The 19,120-nt window shown below is 42.8% G+C and overlaps 1 protein-coding gene across 1 annotated transcript in view; it reads right to left on the bottom strand.

Moving 5' to 3' along the window:
• Positions 1 to 5,527: 5,527 nt before the first annotated feature.
• The window catches only part of NAV2 (neuron navigator 2), a 101,138-nt gene continuing 87,545 nt past the window's right edge, over positions 5,528 to 19,120 (bottom strand). The window contains 9 exon segments of the mRNA XM_010153902.1: positions 5,528 to 6,231; positions 7,669 to 7,872; positions 12,783 to 12,901; positions 13,271 to 13,467; positions 13,938 to 14,009; positions 14,468 to 14,622; positions 15,709 to 15,944; positions 17,973 to 18,141; positions 18,298 to 18,393. Of these exon segments, the coding sequence (XP_010152204.1) occupies positions 6,106 to 6,231; positions 7,669 to 7,872; positions 12,783 to 12,901; positions 13,271 to 13,467; positions 13,938 to 14,009; positions 14,468 to 14,622; positions 15,709 to 15,944; positions 17,973 to 18,141; positions 18,298 to 18,393 (1,374 nt within the window). The 3' untranslated portion in view covers positions 5,528 to 6,105.

Below are 19,120 nucleotides of genomic sequence, written 5' to 3'. Positions count from 1 at the left end.
TTACAGGCTTTTTTCTTACCAGAGAACAACTCCATTCATAAATTCCGCTGTCAAGCAGAAGGGACGTACCCATGAGAACTTGCTGCTGCGCGGTTAGCTGCAGGCAGGGACACACAGGTGGCTTAATCCCTGGTATCCAGAAGGAGCTGCCGGCAGGCTCCTCTGTGAGCTGGCCGAGTTTATCCTGCGGAGAAGGGGCTTGTGCAGCACAAGACAGGCTGAAGCAGCACGACAGCGCAGCGCAGCCTGGCGTTCTCAGGTGAACTGCTGGCTGGGTCACCAGCTCCTTGATGTACCGTGGTCTTTCCATCAGGGTTACTGCAAGAGCTCTCTGCAAGCACGACCTGTCTGTGGATCCCACCTTACGGTAAGGTGTCTCAGCCCTCCTCATTGCCCAGCCCCACGGGTGAACTTCTTACAGGAGCAGGAATTACCCACGCTTAGCCAGAGCACGGTCTCCATCCCTTGGAACCTGCTCCCTTCTCCTTGAGCCTCCAGCAAAGGAGCAGATACCAACTATCGGCGTATCTGAGCAACCTGCTCTAGTTGAAGATGTCACTACTCACTGCAGGGGGGTTGGACAGGATGAGTTCTAAAGGTCCCCTCCAACCCAACCCATTCTATGATTCTAGGATCAAGGGAGGAGAGAGGAATGTGTGTGGCCAAGCAAACGGAGATGTCGATGGGGAAGTATTTGCCTATGGTCAACCCCGTTGCCACTGGCAGGGACGGGAGTTGTCCTCAGCTGCTGTGCTCTGCTCTTAACCCCCACAAGTCTCCTCATAAACAAGGAGAGGGCAGGAATGACCGCGGGCTTCCGGTGTCCATGGGCAGCGGCTCCTCTGCTACCGACATACGGCACGTGTGTTACGAAAAGCAACCTCACACGGGTCGTCCCTGTGCCCGTGGGGCTGTAAACTGCGGAGCGGAGGGAAACGCTGTCCGCGTTTAAGGCTGGAAACCAATGAAGAGTAGAGGTGCCTCCACACCACGAGCCCTTGGTGATCACACCTCAGAGATTAACGTCAGCAGCAGCAGAGGTAAAACGGGGCCGTGCACAGACGAGGGGATGGGAGCCTGAAGGTTCCAGGAGGTATTTCCGCTCTGGTTCTTGGTGTGACTGCTTCAAGGCACCCGTGGAAAAGGTTGGTGGAAAGCAAAGGGTGTAAGTACACATCACAGGCCTAAGCTCGTAAAAGTACTCCAGGGAACTTCCCCCTTTGACTGCAGAAAGGAAGCCTCCACTGATCCTACGGCACTGAGAAATGATGAGGTAGATCCAGGGAGGATATAAAATAAAAATAAAGGAGGATTTTGGAAACGGAAAAGGAGAGCAATAAAGGCTGAAGATGAGGTAAAGGAAAAAGATGTGAAAGTGAGTGTACAGGAAAGTGTGCAGAGTGCAGAGAAGGGCAGGGGGAAGGGTCAGGGAGGCCAAAAAAGGAAAGAAAGGGAAGAAGAGCTCCTGAGAAGTACTAAGCACTTTGGTGCCAGTCCAGTATGGATTCAAACAGCGTCCAAGATCAAGGCTGGAGCATTTTCCACGGCCAATTCTAAAATGCACAATTCTGTGAATCAAAGGAAGTTTACAGAACACGGAAAGATTTGCTCAAGCATGTCCAAAATTAGTCTGTCTCTGGAAAACTGCTGTGGAGGGAGAGACGAAGCACACATTACGCAGGTTCAGCTCCAAGTTACAGTTTGCACTGCTGTGTTATTAAGAGTGAAGAGTATGTTTAGGTTAAGCTAACTTCAACAGACCATCAGCTTTTCAGTGGAATTTCTTCTCTTTCAATCCTTTTTTTTTTGATATAGGTGAACCTGTCCTACTACCATTAATCATCGAAATCAGTGAGTAGAAGACAAGGTAACTACATGAACTGTCAAAAAAAAAAAAAGCAGAAATATGAACATAAAATAGTCTCCAGTAAAAAAAATACTACTGTTGAGAATTATCCTTTAAAGTGAAGGTTTTGGATTTATGCTTTCTGAAGAGAGAGCACTTTGTTTTCGAGTTAGAGCAGAGAATTTATTTGAAAGAAAGGAGAACAAATCCCTACTTCCTTACCGATCACTGTAAATTTATTACGGTATATTCACAGTGTCTCTCTCAAATGGGCGATGTGGCAATCGTAACGAGGCGTGGAATGCGTGGGTTGCTCAGGTGGTGGATGACACGGTCAGGTTGGACGGGGCTCTGAGCAACCTGATCTCGGGGAAGATGTCCCTGCTCGCTGCGAGGGGTTGGACTAGGTGACACTGCAGGTGCCTTCCAACCCAACCCAGTCTGTGCCCAACGAAGCCCGTTCGGCAAAGCGTGTTCAGGAGCCTGACACACACCGCCACCTGCCCCTCCTGCTAGATTTCCCCCCGGATGTGGGTACGGGCTGTTGGCATCATTTCACAAGTACTTACACAAAGCCAACAAAAGCAAGAAGGGCACCTCACCACCTTCAAATAAAAAACCAGAAAATGTTGATTAGGAAGGGACAGAAAGTTCTGGGAAGCCACAAATCTGAATAAATAAGCATCAATTTTATTGAATCATGAATAATTTAAGACTGGTACAATCATCAGCTTTATTCTCCATGACACAGGGGCAGGGAAGGGGGAGAAACGGGCAGGGGGAGAAAGGGGAGGCATGATCTCAAACAGACCATTCACAAATTCCAATCCTAAATGAGAACTGAAAATTAAATAGGGGGAGGAGCAAATGGAAACATCATAAACGTACACAAAATACTCAATTCCTAGTTTTTCTCTTTAAAAATGGCTAGAAAAAATTCATCAAAATGCAGCACTTTTAATCAAATATTTACATTTCTATGTTACAATGAAAAAATGTACATCTTATAGAACATATTTCATAAACTGTTCCACTGGAAACGACTAGATCAAAACAGCAACCTTCCATTTAATATCGACAAAGAAAGATTATTTTTTGCCTTTTTTTTGTATTTTTTTTTCCTTGAAAGAAAATTGCCACATTTAGACAAGATTTCATACACATAATATCGAGGTTAAGCATCAACAATGAAGTATCAGTTTTCTTCTTCCAAAATGTACAAAAAGGCTAACCAACCCCCCTCCCCTCCCCCCAATAAACCACATCTCATTTATGGCCTGTATCATTCTTGGCAGTTCTGAAGGAAAGAAAATGGTTTATACTTTCAATTTATAACTCCACCTGCATGTTGCATAGAATCTTGCATTTCTTTCTTGTTGATATTTTGTTTTAAAAAGCCAACTTGTAAGGAAAAAAAAGAAAAAGGAAGTGTTTCGAAAAAGCCTTCAATGAGAACAAAGTCACTTAAAGAAAGACTTAATCTATGAAAAGCCTGGATAAAAACTAAGACGTGTGCACAACAGGTAACCCTGCTTCCCGAAGTTTCAGAAAAGACACTGAGTGTTGTGATGCTCAGAGTGACCAGCCTACTCAAAATCGCCTCTCACTGTAATCCAAGCTAGTGTCAATAATAATAATAAAAAAAAAGATAACAGAAATTCCTTCCTGAGCTTAAGCACAGGATTTAAAATAGGAAAAAAAAACCCCAAACACATTCCCCACAAATAAAACACCATTTTAAACATGTCTTCTAGCACTCAGTTAAAGGTTAACTGAGACTAACTTCACCTCAGTTAAAGGTTAACTGAGCCATTTTCTAGGATATTAAGTCCTTTTAAAGCCCTAGCCCTGCAACTGGAATTTTTTTACAGGCACATGCTCTCTCTGCATGGATTCAGCTGGGGGGATTAGGTACCAAAATTCACAGTAGTAGCAGGTAAAGTCAGTGCTGGGAAGCAGAATTGTCAAGACTACTGGAAAAATTAACCTTTCTCAAACTCGTCATCAGCATGCTATCCGATTCCATACAGATTTATCCCATTTTTACAGTACCAAGAACTGGATTAGGAACATTGGCTTGGTATTTCCTTCAGTGAAATAACGAAATAGAGTTCGTAAGGTTGAAACAGTAACAACACCAAGCTCTCCCCCCACCCCATCATTAAAATATTTTTTTTTAACAATATTTTTCTTTAAAAAAAAAAAAAGTCATCAGCACTTAAAAGTTGTAACAGGAGCAGATTCAAGACCAGCTCAGTAAGACAAAGCACAGTTATGTTACAGAAAGTCATGAGGTATAATAAAACGATCCTCTCAAGCCGTGTCACAGAAGCATGAACTTGCCTGTTCTATTACTTTAAATCCACAAGCTCTTAAAAAAGTGTTTGTATTAAGTTTTCTTTCTGTACACTGAAAAACCCAGCATATTCCTGTAATTTATTAATAACAGCACGTAATATAGTTGAAAAGCTTTTTTTTTCCTCCTGCAGGGATAAAACAGCTCTTCAGTGATTTATTAGCTGCGGATTGATATGAACCTGAAAAGTTATCTCATTTCCCTCCTTTTCGTCACATTTAAATTCTAGTATCTCATACAAACGATATTCACAGCAACTTACGATATTCCAAGAGATGACATTAGCCCTGTTTCTTTAAATAAAATCCCATAATATACAGCACTAATTTAATCAAACACAATCAGTACAAAATAAGGCATCGCTTTAAAAGTCAGCACCAAAAGATAGCTGGAAAGGCTAGTACCAATCAATACTGAGGAGTGATGTTTTTGCTGAGGTGCAGCTGATGTCGTGATGGTGGTGTAAGCATTTGCCTCCATAAAAAGGAAAGTGCAAATCTTTGGGAGGTGTTCTTGTTTCCCAACAGAAGTACAAGCCTTAACACTGATGGTGTAGGTGTGTGCGTTCAGAGAGGAGGAGAAATAGAACCAGGTTCACAGCTCTGCCAAAACTCAAAAGCACGTCCCAGCTAAATTGAAAAGATGCAGTACCTTCTCTCCTTTTCTCCCAGACCTGAATACTACTACAATGCTATTGTTTTTTCATTTGCAATTAAAAAGAAAAGTCTTGGAACTAAATGCTGTCACCAGAGTAGTTAGAACTGGAACTGTCACAGAGCTGAGTTTCAATGAACACATTTACTGTTGTGCCGTTTGGAACGAAACCTCTGAACAAATCCCAAAATTTTCAGGAAACAGCTGTAACGTTTCATGGCAGGAATTAAGAACTGAAAGTCCGATGGATCCCTTCGCAGGGGGTGTAGCTCACCTCCGCGTACAGGGCTCACAACACGCGCGCTGCCGAAGGACCTTTGGAGCTGCAGGACTTCACGGGGCACGGCCCTTTCACCGACTTCTGCGGAGGGGAAACGCAGCCTCCTCCGTGGAAATCCAGCGGGTGTAAGGCCTCTGAAGTCAACTGAGTTGGCTACGTGGACGTAAGCGGGAAGAGAATCAGGCCCTGACAAGCAACGGGCTACCTGATCGTTCACCTGCAGCGGGATGGATTGTTACACAGTGTTTGAAAAAACCTGATTTGTTCAGACCGTATATATATTTTTATATATTCCTTTTTATATATATCTATCTTTATAAACACACGATGAAAGAAAGCCAAGGTCTCAGTCTGGCAAGGAGAGCAGTGCTTTTCCTTTCCTTTTTTTTACCTCTTTTTTAATATTTATTCAAACTTCCCTGTTTTGCAGCTTTGCCTTTATTGAGTATTATTATCAAGGCAAGCGATTTTGTCATAGCACCAGAACTCTATGAAGCTGAGTTTAATCTGCAAAGCTGATGGGTCAAAGTCCAGCCCTCACCTAAATGTGTTTGGTCAGAAGCAGCATAGGCAAAAATCTCCTCTCCCCCTCTCCTTCCCGACAGTACATGGCACAAAGCTGTTTGCTTCATAGCTGTGAAGTTCCCCCCTCCCCACTTCAAATTTCAGTAATGACGCTCGTTTTTAACATCTTCAGTATCTTAGGCATGAGAGCTTACAGCGACTAAACAGAAGAAAACAAAGGAATAGTGCAGTTCTCATCACCGTCAAAAGAAAAACAATACAAAGGTTGCTTGGGTTGCCTGCACCCAGGTTCAAGACTAACTCCGAGTGTCTTGTTGTTCTTGTAGCTCTAATACTGAGATCCCAGCCCAGCCCAGGAACGTGTTCTTTTCATGAGTCTGTGATCAGGGTTCTTGCCAAGTGGGAGAACAATAATGGAAACGACCTGTTTCTGTCTGAGGAAGATCACAACGTCGACTCCAGAGACGAATCGAGGATGTCATCGTGATGGCTGTTGCTGTTAGAGTCACTGTCGTAACTCTGGGGACTTGAGTAGTTGGCTGCCTCTTGCAGTCTCATTAGCATGTTCATCTGCAAAGGCACAGGAGTTCACAATTATTTGTAGTCTGAGGTAGAAAGAATATCAACTCCATATGAAAGTGACAGCGGCATTCGCTTTGTCAGTGGGTAACAAAGGAAAGGAAGAGAAGGCTCCGGGGAGACCTTATAGCACCTTCCAGTGCCTGAAGGGGCTACAAGGAAGCTGGGGGGGACTTTTTACAAGGGTCTGTAGTGACAGGACAAGGGGTAACAGGTTTAAATTGAAAGGGGGGAGGTTTAGATTGGATATCAGGAAGAAGTTCGTCCCGGAGAGGGTGGGGAGGCACTGGGACAGGTTGCCCAGAGAAGCTGTGGATGCCCCATCCCTGGGAGTGTCCAAGGCCAGGCTGGATGAGGCTTGGAGCAACCTGGTCTAGTGGAAGGTGTCCCTGCCCATGGCAGGGGGGTTGGAACTGGATGGTCTTTAAGGCCCCTTCCAGCCCAAACCGTTCTGTGATTCTAAGAAAGAAGCGGGATAATTGATACTAAGTCTCTGGAAAGACATATGAACTGTAAATCATATTATAGCAGCATGCAAGTTAGTCATAAAAAGTATGCTTTTCCAGTAAAGGTGAAAGTGAGAAGATCGAAGGGATTACTCGACAGGATTCTGGGAGCATCCTACTCCTCTCCTCCTCTGACCTATAGAAATCCGGACAGATTGGTCAAAAAGGCAAATCTGAATGTCCTATCTAGCTTGATATTTGTATCTGTATATATGGGCTAGAAAAAACTGTAACACACATTCTATACTCCCAACTGTCCAGAAAAATGTAGCCTCAACAGAACAGCTTTAGGACATTCAATCTGCACAGTAGCTTCAATGTCTTTTTCTCATTGGAATGAAATGTGTGTCTAGTGTTACCTTCAAGCTCAATTTATACATTCTATACAAATACATGTTAACATTTCCCTATATGCTTGTGTGGTATTTCTGACTCATAAATCAGACACCAGTCATGGAGACCATTAGTTCATATATTGTTTGAAAATCTCAATTTTCATTGGTGTTAAGCATACACCTCTAAAACTCATGTGAAGTAAAGCAATAAGCCTATTCTGTGATTGTGGCAAAACAGGCTAAATGAAATGGTCCCAGTGTGTTACTGAAGCATGTGTAGCAAGATCACATATTTAATTCCACAGTGTAGAAATGAAGTTTATTACACACATCTTCACTCACTCCTAAAAAAATGAATCCTCAAAATATCCTCAACAAATGAATCTGGAAGGCTTCTTGCAAAACTGTGCAGGCTTTCTGTGCGAACGCACTCCTCAAGCTGCCTTGATGACTTCCCCAGGAATGCTGCCTTCTCCTCCAGAACTTTCAACCACTCCTCAGCTGTCCTTCACTTTTTTACTCCTGTTTCTAATCCCTAGTAACAAGGGCAACGAAGCAGTTGTGCCGTTTCAGAAATGAGAGCTTACCAAAGGATCTCCTTCAGCGTCACTCACTGGAACCTGTTTGCTGGTCGAGCCCTCCCGCGACACCGAGTAGCCATCAAAGCCCACGTCTTCAGGCCGCAGCTGTAGCAGGGGAGGCCACTCATGGTGCTGCGGGGTGGCCGCCCAGGGGTAGGTGTCCATCACCCATTTGGCAGGATCCTCCCAAGGCGCTCTCCTCCCATACAACTGGAAAAGCATAAAACCATGTAAAACATTCCTATTAGTCTGCCTTTTCATTCAGTGCCACGAGTCTTGGATGGCCGGAAACACTTGCAAGCAGGGCTGAACACAAGCAAGTGAGATTTCCCTTACCCTAATGACACACAAAGTTTCAGCTGTTTTTAAGGGCAACTGATTTGGAAGCGGCTGACCACCTCCTCTGAAACTGCAGTGCCCAGTTGAAGAAAGGGAGACCTGAAAATACCCTCAGTTAACTTAAATAAAGTCAATATACCAAAGAGGCCATTGGTGTTGACATCTGGATCGCCCCAGCAGCTGCCTTATCTTTTTGCTGTCGTAAAACGGCATAGGAGGAAACGTGAAACCTGTCATCAGGCAATGATGATGGGTGTCACAGCAAAAGGCCCGCGAGTCGGGAATTTCCTTGTACTCAACCAAGAAAAAGCACCAGCAGGATTTGGCTAGGGTCACCTTCCTATTTCAAGCCAGCAAGCTTTACTGCAAAACCTTTCTCTGTGTTACTGAATCCCAACACGTTCTTCTCCCTGTTACATTCTATTTGCCTTGATCAGATCCATTTTAATGCCACATGACTTCCAAAAGCACAAATACAACTTCAAGTGGCTTTAAAATACTTAACTTCTGCCTAATAAATTTCAGCCTAAACACCCTTCAGCAACTGGAATTTGTCACTGGCACCTTGTCACTTGAATTCAGATTCGCACAATGCGGGGGGGGAAAAAGGAGTGGCCTAACGAAGAAATTTGTCACCCCTCTGACAGATCTAAGGCCATCTCACTCTCCTCATCACTATTTCTTCTTGGGTTTGTAGTGGTTTGTTTTTTTTTTTTTTGTGGTTTTATTTTTTTGCACACGCCAAGGGCCAAACTGCTCTACATACCACCATCTGCTTTACTCCGACGCAGAACCTCAGCCGCAGCGGAGGTGCCCAGCAGATGGTGCCAGGCCATCGTAAATCCAGCCCCTTCCACAACCCAACCTCTCTTCAACCTTGAGCTGTACTCAAGGATTCCCCAGCACGATGTCTTCAAGCAGCCGTAACACAAATCTCCTATTTTAATCTTGTTCTTGAACTGACAGCAACACATGTTGGTTGCTAAGTGAGGAGGATTTTATATTTTTCACATGTCCTTGCTACCTAGAAGGTCTGTGTGGATCCCAGCTTGCTTCTGAGAATGAGCTAATAAGCAAAATTCCCATTTTGATATAAGACATCAGCAGCAGGTGAGAGACTGAATGACTACTCCCTTCCACAGCAACCAGTTCCGTCCATCCCTTTCACCTGCATGTTTTCAAAACAGCGATTGAGGGGGCAAGAATCGAACAAGTTGCTTCCCAAAGCACAACCGAGAACTGACCGGAGTAGGAGGGATGGTGGCAGGAAGCTGCAGGGATTTTGGGTACTCTTTTTGCTGGTGCTGCATTCTGTATCGATACACCAAGCAGGAAGAACTGAGGTTTTGTATAACCCTCTAATTTTCACATCCCTGTTTTGAAGAACAAAAAAAACTCAGCTCCAATGGGAGCAATTATTGTGAGGATCCATTTGGCTCGCTTGTCTTTGACCCAAAATAGTTCTCCAAATGAGAAACAGATACATAAAAACAGTTCAGTTTAGAGCCACAGAGATCAGAGGAGAATCAGCAGCCCACCCTTCCTTTCTGGCAGGCAATTTCATGAGGGAAGATGTGTTCTCGGAGGAGCCTTTGTGGGTGTGGGGACAGAAAATATCCCAAAATACACACATTTCTAGCACTAGCATGTTAATTAGCACAACCCTGGCTGCTCTTCAAGTACTGAAGTCTTATTCTTATCCACAGACTCAACAAAAGAGAAATTGTAGAGTAAATTGAGAAATTATTTAAATGGACATGAATTAGTGGAATTTGGGGAAATGGGACAAAGTAGACACAGAATGTACAGCACAAAGTGAAAAACTAAAATCTTTACACTTGGAACACGAGCCACTCAGATAAGCTGGAAAAATGCAGATACCAGGCAAAACAAGCAGGGAAAAAGATTATTAATTGTTGTTCTTTATCTTAATGTCTGTTACTAATTTTTCACACCTACTGATCACCTGGTAGAAAGAGCTTCAAAACAGGGTACAAGGAGCCCAGGCATCACTGTGAGTATCAGTTTTCTCCTTTCCAGGAGGAAAGAGTCATACACTCTCCTGTCACTTGTTTTAGGTCAAAAAGATTATTGGCTCCCATTACCTCATTACCTTCTTTTATAGAAATATTTACATAAAACGGCTCTCCTATTCTGTTTCTGGGAAAGCTCCTCTGTGCGTGTTGTACTTCAGGGCCTGTCATGTTCCTCAAATCTAAGAGTTTAACGCAGTCGTCTCAAAGAAAATGAGACCTCCATGCACATTTCAGATGGCAAACACCATCTGGACAAATTCTGACCAAACCTGTCGAAGAACTTATGTATTCCACAGAATTGCAAGGAGCCATCAGTAAAAGCTGTTTTCTGTGACAGGGTTGTCTCTCTCTCTCTTAGTATCTATAAATCTCTGGTGTATAGACAAATGAAACCCAAGGTAGTTGCTACTGGACAATGCAAAATCTTCCTTCCTCCTCCCCCCCAACGCCTTTTTTAATGTTTTTAGTACTTCAGGTACTCAGACTGATAACATCTTCACGATTTTTCCATTCTCTGCAGAGTACTCCCGTGCAGACGAGAGCTGAACCTCTAATACAGAAAGGGTATTGCACAGAAAAGAAACGTAACAGACAAGCAAATCAAACCAACCCCCCAGTATTTTCCAAAAGAAATCTTTCACACTTTTTGCATATCTTAATGGCAAGGCGCCCTGACAAACACTGCAGTGGTAAGCCCTCAGCAGCAGAATAGGGAACCGTTTTTCACAAATATTCCACGACACAACTGGCTCTCCATGGAGCTCGTGCTGGAAGTTATTTCATGTTTCAGAAAGACTGCAGAGACATCTGTGATGGAGAACCTATTATTTTTATAGGTAAAATTTCATAACTGTGAATTATTCTTCCTAATAACATAGAATCGTAGAATCATAGAATGGTTTGGGTTGGAAGGGACATTAAAGATCATCTAGTTCCAACCCCCTGCCATGGGCAGGGACACCTTCCACTAGACCAGGTTGCTCAAAGCCACATCCAGCCTGGCCTTGAAGACATCCAGGGATGGGGCATCCACAGCTTCTCTGGGCAACCTGTTCCAGTGCCTCACCACCCTCTCTGTGAAGAATTTCTTCCTGACATCAAATCTAAACCTCCCTGATTTCAATTTATACCCATTACCCCTTGTCCTGTCACTACAGGCCCTTGTAAAAAGTCCTCTCCCAGTACCCTTGTAGGCCCCCTTCAGATACTGGAAAGCTGCAATGAGGTCTCCTCAGAGCCTCCTCTTCTCCAGGCTGAACAAGCCCAGTTCTCGCAGCCTTTCGTCATAGCAGAGGTGCTCCAGCCCTCTGATCATCTTCGTGGCCTCCTCTGGACTCGCTCCAACCGGTCAATATCCTTCTGATGCTGAGGGCTCCACAGCTAGACGCAGCACTCCAGGTGGGGTCGCACCAGAGCAGAGTACAGGGGCAGAATCCCCTCCCTCGACCTGCTGGCCACACTTCTCCGGATACAGCCCAGGATACGGTTGGTCTTAGAGTTTGAATTTTTCTAGTCCAAACTTGCCAAACATACACAAGACTGGTTTTTCCCTGCAAGACTAAGGCAGAAGACCCCACAGACCAAGTAATATTTTAGCTTCCTCTTGAATAAACAGTCTGAGCTTCTCATCTCTCTCACTGAATGCTTCCTGTGTCTTAATGATACCCACTGCACTTTTCTGAACCCTTTCCACTTTAACTTTCTAATAACTCTTGCCACATACAGAATTAATATTCTCTTCTTACCTCTACCAGATGCAATTAGAGTTTATGCCCTCAAAATGGCATTTGTCCTCTTACCAAAACACAAGCTCCCAATGCATTGCCATAATTCCCTGTTCTCCATCTACCTTTAGGCCTTTTTCAACTTTCTAGACTCTCATGGTGATCCACCCTTTTATTTCTGTACGTGTGATCTCGAGTTTAGCTTTCACGCCTGCAATGCCCAGAATTTACAGATATTTGATTACGCTATCTCCAAAACTGTCTTTTAAATATTGTGGTGCCATGCTTATTCCGTGAACAGAGGAATGAAGAATAAAAAAGAAGTCATTTTTTCCACAGCTGCATGGCATGTCCATAGCAACCCTCTGTTAAACTCTCCTCCCCATTCCAACACACTTTATTGTCACAGAGGTGCCAAGAACGGTGTGGCAACGCTTAAAACCATCCAAATCGCTACAGCGTGAATCAGTTACTAAGTACAGGCAATCCGTGATGATTTCACTATGGCCTCTGAAAGACTTAGGAAGGAATCTACTAAAAAATTCACCCTGTGGACTGAGAAGCAATCAAAAAGTCACTGATAGTGATCCTGTCACTCACTAATATGCTTCTCTCCATACGGAGCTTTCTTCCTCCTCTGCTGAAAGATTTGATTCACAAAGGAACATCCAGCGTAAACAAGTTAATGACCACCAACGTGTTTTTCAGATGCATGGTACAATTTTAAGGTGTGCTTCTGGAACAGATTATGGAAAATGTCACTAGTTTGGCATCTAAACACTTCTCAAAAAAATCTCATCTGGACTTTTACCGCTTCCACTCCGTATTTCAGAATCGTTTGAAGAGAATAATTCTGCCTATATTAATGACAATTTGGGTAACATTTCAGAGTCATACGGGTACTCATTGTGCAAAGTTGTATCTACAGAAAATGCTGCCATCACTCAGTTTTGTCCAACTCTGTGTTATCTTTGAAAAGACACCATCTAAGACCTGTGATTTTTCACTTCTGCCGGCTCACCTGTAGGCCTTCTCTAACTGCCTCCAGAAGATACGGGATGATGGAGTAGTTCCACAAGTCAGTAAACCAAACTCTAGAACCATCCACATCTATTGGACAGGAGAGGAAGAGCCGTGGACCTGGGAAGGGAAATTCAGATGTTACACTCAAATCATGATCAAGACATGCATCAAAACCAGGACCAAACAACAGCTTCCAGTTCTCTGGAGAAAGAAGCCAAGGCTGAGAGGACATACGTAGCTAGCTAGCTGGTGAACTGCTCTTCCTGAGAGCTCAAAAATCCTCTGAATCAATTTGAAAAACTACAGCCTTCAAGGTGAAAACAATTAACCAGATTTCATAACACCGTTTGTATTTAGGACGTAGAAATTTAACGAAACCTTTTTTACCTGATGCAGCACAAGGAAATGTACGAGGACGCACGTGATACACAAGAACATAAAATACATATGTTTACATATGCCTGGGCACATGGGCTGAGCACTTACCAATAGTAACATCAGAGGAGCTGTGAGCCTCCAAGAACTTGTTCAGATGTTGCCAGACCTTGGGAATCCAATCAATAATTTTCACCAGCTCTGCATTTCTCATCCTGCCACTGATCTCTGTTTCAATCAGCTTTCTTCTCAAGAAACGGCCGAGAAAGCCTTTGACCGGCTCAGTGTGGTTAGCACATAGCACCCATCTATGGCAGAACAGCAGCAACGTCCGTTACTTCTCATGCTACTACCTATTCTGAGCAACATTTCTTTTATTAAATCTAGATGATTATAAGGATCCAAATGGGTTATCCCAGTCACATATGTTTCTTAGCAACAATTACCTTGGAATGACAAGTTTTCTAGGTAACAATTTGTACTGAACACGTTTTCAGCTTACTTCTCATTCAGTATCTGCTTTACCTATTATCATTTAAAATTTGTTAGAGGATCAAACACCTTAACAATCCTCCAAAAAGGAAAAGTTTTACGAGCTGCAGTTACTTTAACAGCAGCATCCTAACAAAGCTGCACATGTTAGGGCAGCAGCTAGTAGCGAATGGCATTTCTCTCTCAGTTTGCTATTTCAGCAGATAAGAACAATTTTGGATGACTCAGTAGCCATTACTCCTTTGCCAGACCACAAACATAAATAAGAAACATGAATAAACAGTACCTGAAATTATGGTGAAGTTGAAGATTAGGTGTTGAGGAGGTGGCTTGGTTCATTGTGCCAATAATATATGGACTATTAAAAAAAAAAATTAAATCATACTTGTAAGTTTTGAAAAAACATCTTTTTAGTAAGATCTCAACATTAAAAAAAGTTGTTCAAACCTCTTTTATCAAAGGTTTTTGTAGCTGGTTATAACCAAGTTGTCTACTGAGAATCTGAGAACATCAAATTCTGAAAGCAGACCAGAAATCTCAAAGCAGGAACTTTCACTAAAAACGAGGTTTTAATATTGAAGATCTACTGCATGAAGTGGATGCAAATTACCCAAACCTTCTGCTAATTTATTACTGATTTCAGAGGAATTGATCATTTTATAAAGGAAAACATCTCTGAAGTGCTGTCCGTAATATGGAGGGTCTGGCCATCTCAGTCCACCTTACCAGACCAACCTAGAGTTTGGGTCTGTGATCACGTTTTGCGGTGGTCTGACTGTTGTACCAAAATCTGGAATGTGTTCTGATATTATTTACCATTTGTGGTACTTGCAGTTTAGAAGTCCATTAAAGATCTCGCCCAGGGAGCTGACATGATGCAAATTATCCAAAATGATTACAAGGGGCATATCCACAGCGTTATTTTCACTGTTGCACTGGTCTGCTAGGTTGGAGAGGTACTGGCGGAGTTCCTGCAAAGCGTGTGTAAAGAAAAGAAAAAAAGAAATAAAGAGAGGTTTCCTCATAGTCCTTGAAAACCCAGTTAAGATAAAGAAGTTATTGGTTTTGTCATGAAAATTCAAGCACAAGAGCCTGCCATCTTACAAATGCAGACATTTTCCATGAGAAAACAAGAATATGGTTTTCATTCTCTTTTGTCCGTTCATGCTCCAGATTCAAAGACTATATCAGAAAGCCTTTGTGAGATAAGGGCTTAAAGGGTGGCACGGTGTCCTTGTTTGGTTTGTGCTCTTTCATTCATGCTGTCCTAATCTGACACTCGGAGGTCTGAAACGGATTTTTCTTCCTTTTCAGGAAAAGAAAGAATCCGTTCCTGAACCTGTTCAACTCTTCATACACCAAACCAAACTCTGCAGCCCAGCTAGGCTTCTTCTATTTTCTTGCAACAGTGTGTCTACCAAAATACAGCCAGGACAATTAATCTTGAGTGAAGTATACCTCGGCAGAGGCCAAATTTGGATGCCTGCAGTAACGCTGTGAAGAAGGATGAGCTTGCAGGGCTGCTGCTGGGTGACTGGCTGTGGTTGAAGTGCTCTCACCAGCTTTAAAGCATTTATTTCCTGGCATGTCTCAAATTATATCACACTTTCAACCATCCCTTTCCTCCAGAGGCAAACGTGTCCAACACCATCAAATATACAGCTTTTTGGGTTTTTTTTCCCCTTTAATCTAGACGTTCACTGGAGGCCTATTCAGCAAAAGCAGCAGCACATAAAGAATCAGAGACATGCCTTACCAGCGTAGGAATGTGCCTGGACAGCAGTTACTCCATACCCAGCATACATAGATTACAACTGCTGATACTTGTAGCTGCAGAAACTCTTGACAGCCTAGAGATGCATTTGAGGGTTTTTGGAAAAATGCCCACACGCAAGAGGGATTGCTTAAGTTGCTGGGAATTTTATGCAGGTGTTCCACTTCCTCAGCAATTCTCAGGCTCCTAACCACTTGAGAACCACGACACCTTTAAAGGAGTCGTCTCTCACTTCTGATACACGGTAGCATTAGTTGTGCAAGGATGTTTTCTGTTTCCTCACCTTACTGGATTTATGGTCCACATTGAAGGTTGCAATAATGCCATCGGCCAACTCCCTGCCCTCTCTAAGGACCATATACTCAGACAGACGGTTTGCCAGGTATGTTTTACCAGTGCCACTGGGGCCAGATAAGATAATCCGTCTGTGCTCCATCAGAAGAGAGACATAACGCTGCAGTATAGGCTTTGGGATCAGTGATTCAAACACCAGACCGTCCAAACTGTTCTCACAGATACCTGCAAAAGGAAAAAGATTCCTCATTTAGAGGGATGCCCAATTTTTATCCAAATTACCTGCATTTTTAAAAGGTGTTTTTTTTAAATAAAATAAGTAGTTGAAATGCTGCAAAGCAATCCTGTTACTGCTGTTTGAACAAATCAAGATTAGTTCGAACGACAAGACAGTCAAACTGGAGAATTGAAAAATGTGATTTTGTGAACATACCTGGGCCTAGTAATAGTAGGAGAAAACCCCAGAATAACACTTAGAAACAACAGATTTAGATCTGACTTGACCAACCTGCTTCTCACTTCAGAGATAAATCCCTTCCCCAGTCTGGTATCCCCCATGGTCGAGAGGAGCACGTATAAAGTTGGTAAAACAAGTGCAGAAGTGACCGATGGGCTTAGCATGGATCCTCCTTCAGCTCTCCCACTTTGCAAAGTTCTCACCTGCATCCTACGGTGTCTGAGGCCTTATGAAAGTTGCCGTACAAATGATTACAGGCCACATTTTTCACACACAGACTAACCATTTTGCAGTATTTCACCATGTACGGTACACATTCATCCAGAATTTACCCATTCACTTTTGAATCGTTAGTCAAAAAAAAACCCCAACTATCATCAACTCCCCCTACTTTCCCAAACGCTTGTAATTAAACTCCTTCTCTGTATGCTGATAGTTATCTCTTCTAACATAAAACTCCTACTGATAAGCATTTACGCAATGTCAGCAGTCACTTTAGGCAGAATTGGCTCAGGGAAAATACACAGTGCTTCAAAATAAACAGCAGAAAGGGAAGTTGGCAGATCACACAGAGAAATGTTTGCACCTCAATGGTTACTTGGAATATTAAATATTTATATAGGCAGCTTTATATCTCAAAGGTATATGTAAGTGATTTTCCATAAATTGACTAAATACATTTCTATTTTATTGAGAATCGTTATCACACCTGAACCTTCAAAGCAGGAGTCAAGCCAACACAAGTTACATATAAAATCAGACTGCAGCTTTACAGATATGGCTAGACCCCAAGCAATATTTCAGTTGGGATCTACTACTGAGCAACGTATTCTCAGTAAGCAAAATACCTTGGGTTCACATCAAGCCTCAGCAAACTGAGATATTTCAGGGCTTATTTTGTCTTCCTGCCCGCTGATTTGACACTCAAGGTAACTGAATTTTGACACCAATATTCAAAAATTAAACTACTTTTGGTCAAACGCCACAGCCAAATTTCAAAGTTGAGCTGCAGTGTTTGGCAACGCTCTCCAACACTCCACTGTCTGTATGCAGATCTATGCTACAGATACCACTGGTGGAACTTTAAGCAAACTGATGTACGTTCAAAAGGGAGCAGCTGAGGATTTTTTTTCCTCAAATCTAGTTTCCTATTGTAGTTTTCATATAAAAATGGTTCCCTCAGAACCCAAATTAGAAAGCGTATGAGAAACATAAGCATAAATTCTTATCAGTATGTTATAATGAAATTCATGAACACTCTGAAAATCACACATTTTGAAAAAACCCAGATTTTAAGGTGTCTCATGAATTTTGGGATGCCTCCTTACAGGTGCCTAAGCGGGGACTCTTCAGTGAGACCAATCAAGCAAGTTAAATCAAGAATTTGTTTACTCTGCATGAAGGGAACAACAACTGTAGCTGTTACAAAGAGCTAGTGAAATTCTGAGGCTTTATGCATTTGGAAGGTACTTTGCTGCTCAAGTAACTCCACTACTTCCCTTGTGGTGTGAGGTCTTCTCCAGAACAACACCAGGCAACAGTTCAAGATACATGGAGAAAACGGCTGTGTGTGTAATTCCTACTGTTACAGGTTGAAAATCTTTTAAATTTATAGACTAAGAGTACTCGAGAGTGCTGTCTTATCAAACGAAAACAGAAGGACCAGTAATTAAAAGGCAGGGATGGGAAAAAGAAACACAGTAAAAAGATTCTACTCCTCTGAATTTCTTGACACAGCAAGCTGTTATAAACCTGTAATTGGTGAGAACGACAACAGACAGGTCAAGCGTAATTACCTTTGATGGTAACTGAAATAGTGGTGTTTTCTCCAACTAGATAGCCACAGGGCAACAGCTCAGGTGTCTCTGCACTATTAGTGCGTTTGATTTCTCCAATGCTGTAGCCCAGAACACTGTCTGAATTCAGTCCCAGCTGGCTCACGGGATCCACATGAATGATATACTCCTAGGGTGAGAAAGGGACCCGAAAAGTTAGACAGCACAGAAGTCTCTGACTTTGCTCTATGCTATAATAGTAATAATCACAGCAAGTCAAATATTGCTTGGTACCACCAAAATCTCATAGGAGAATTCAAGCACACAGCAAATTCTACTCACTAACCTTAAACAACCGTCTTACAACCCCATCCAGAACATCCCATTTGGTCTTGCCACTGACTCCGATGCAGCCTATGAGGAACGTGCGAGGCCTCGAATCCTAATTGCAAAGAAATGTGAATTTAAGTTAAGAAATAAATCCTAACTGTATCAGACAAGCCTGTTTACTGCAATTAGAATGCTGGCTTTGGGTTTTGTTTTTTTTTTTTTAATTACGGTGTGTCTTTATCACTCTGTGTGGTGAACTCTGAATCATAGAATCATAGAATAGTTTGGGTTGGGAGGGACCTTAAAGACCATCCAGTTCCAACCCCCCTGCCATGGGCAGGGACACCTTCCCCCAGCCCAGGTTGCTCCAAGCCTCATCCAGCCTGGCCTTGGACCCTTCCAGGGATGGGGCATCCACAGCTTCTCTGGGCAGCCTGTCCCAGTGCCTCCCCACCCTCTCCAGGAAGAACTCCTTCCTGATATCTAATCTAAACCTCCCCACTTTCAATTTAAACCCGTTACCCCTTGTCCTGTCACTACAGGCCCTTGTAAAAAGTCCCCCCCAGCTTCCTTGTAGCCCCTTCAGGTACTGGAATGGTATATGAAATCCTTCTTTTCTACTAAACATTTTCTGCAGCGTTAAGAGTCACAAATCTAAAGGGTACTTAAGTGGTACTGATGTTAAGTATTTATTAATCAATCCATGAACAATTAAAAAAAGCTCTGAAAGGATTACAGTATAGCAAAAAGACAGGAAGGGTCTTAAGAAAATTCTAGGCAGGGAAGTTGATGGCATTTTGCCAAGACTTCACAATCAAGTATGTTGCATTTGCAAGGTT

This window comes from Eurypyga helias, unplaced genomic scaffold (assembly GCF_000690775.1).
Source record: "Eurypyga helias isolate BGI_N326 unplaced genomic scaffold, ASM69077v1 scaffold2116, whole genome shotgun sequence".
Lineage (NCBI taxonomy): Eukaryota > Metazoa > Chordata > Aves > Eurypygiformes > Eurypygidae > Eurypyga > Eurypyga helias.
The sequence above is the reverse complement of the archived record's forward strand: the minus strand, read 5'-3'. Positions and strand labels throughout refer to the sequence as shown.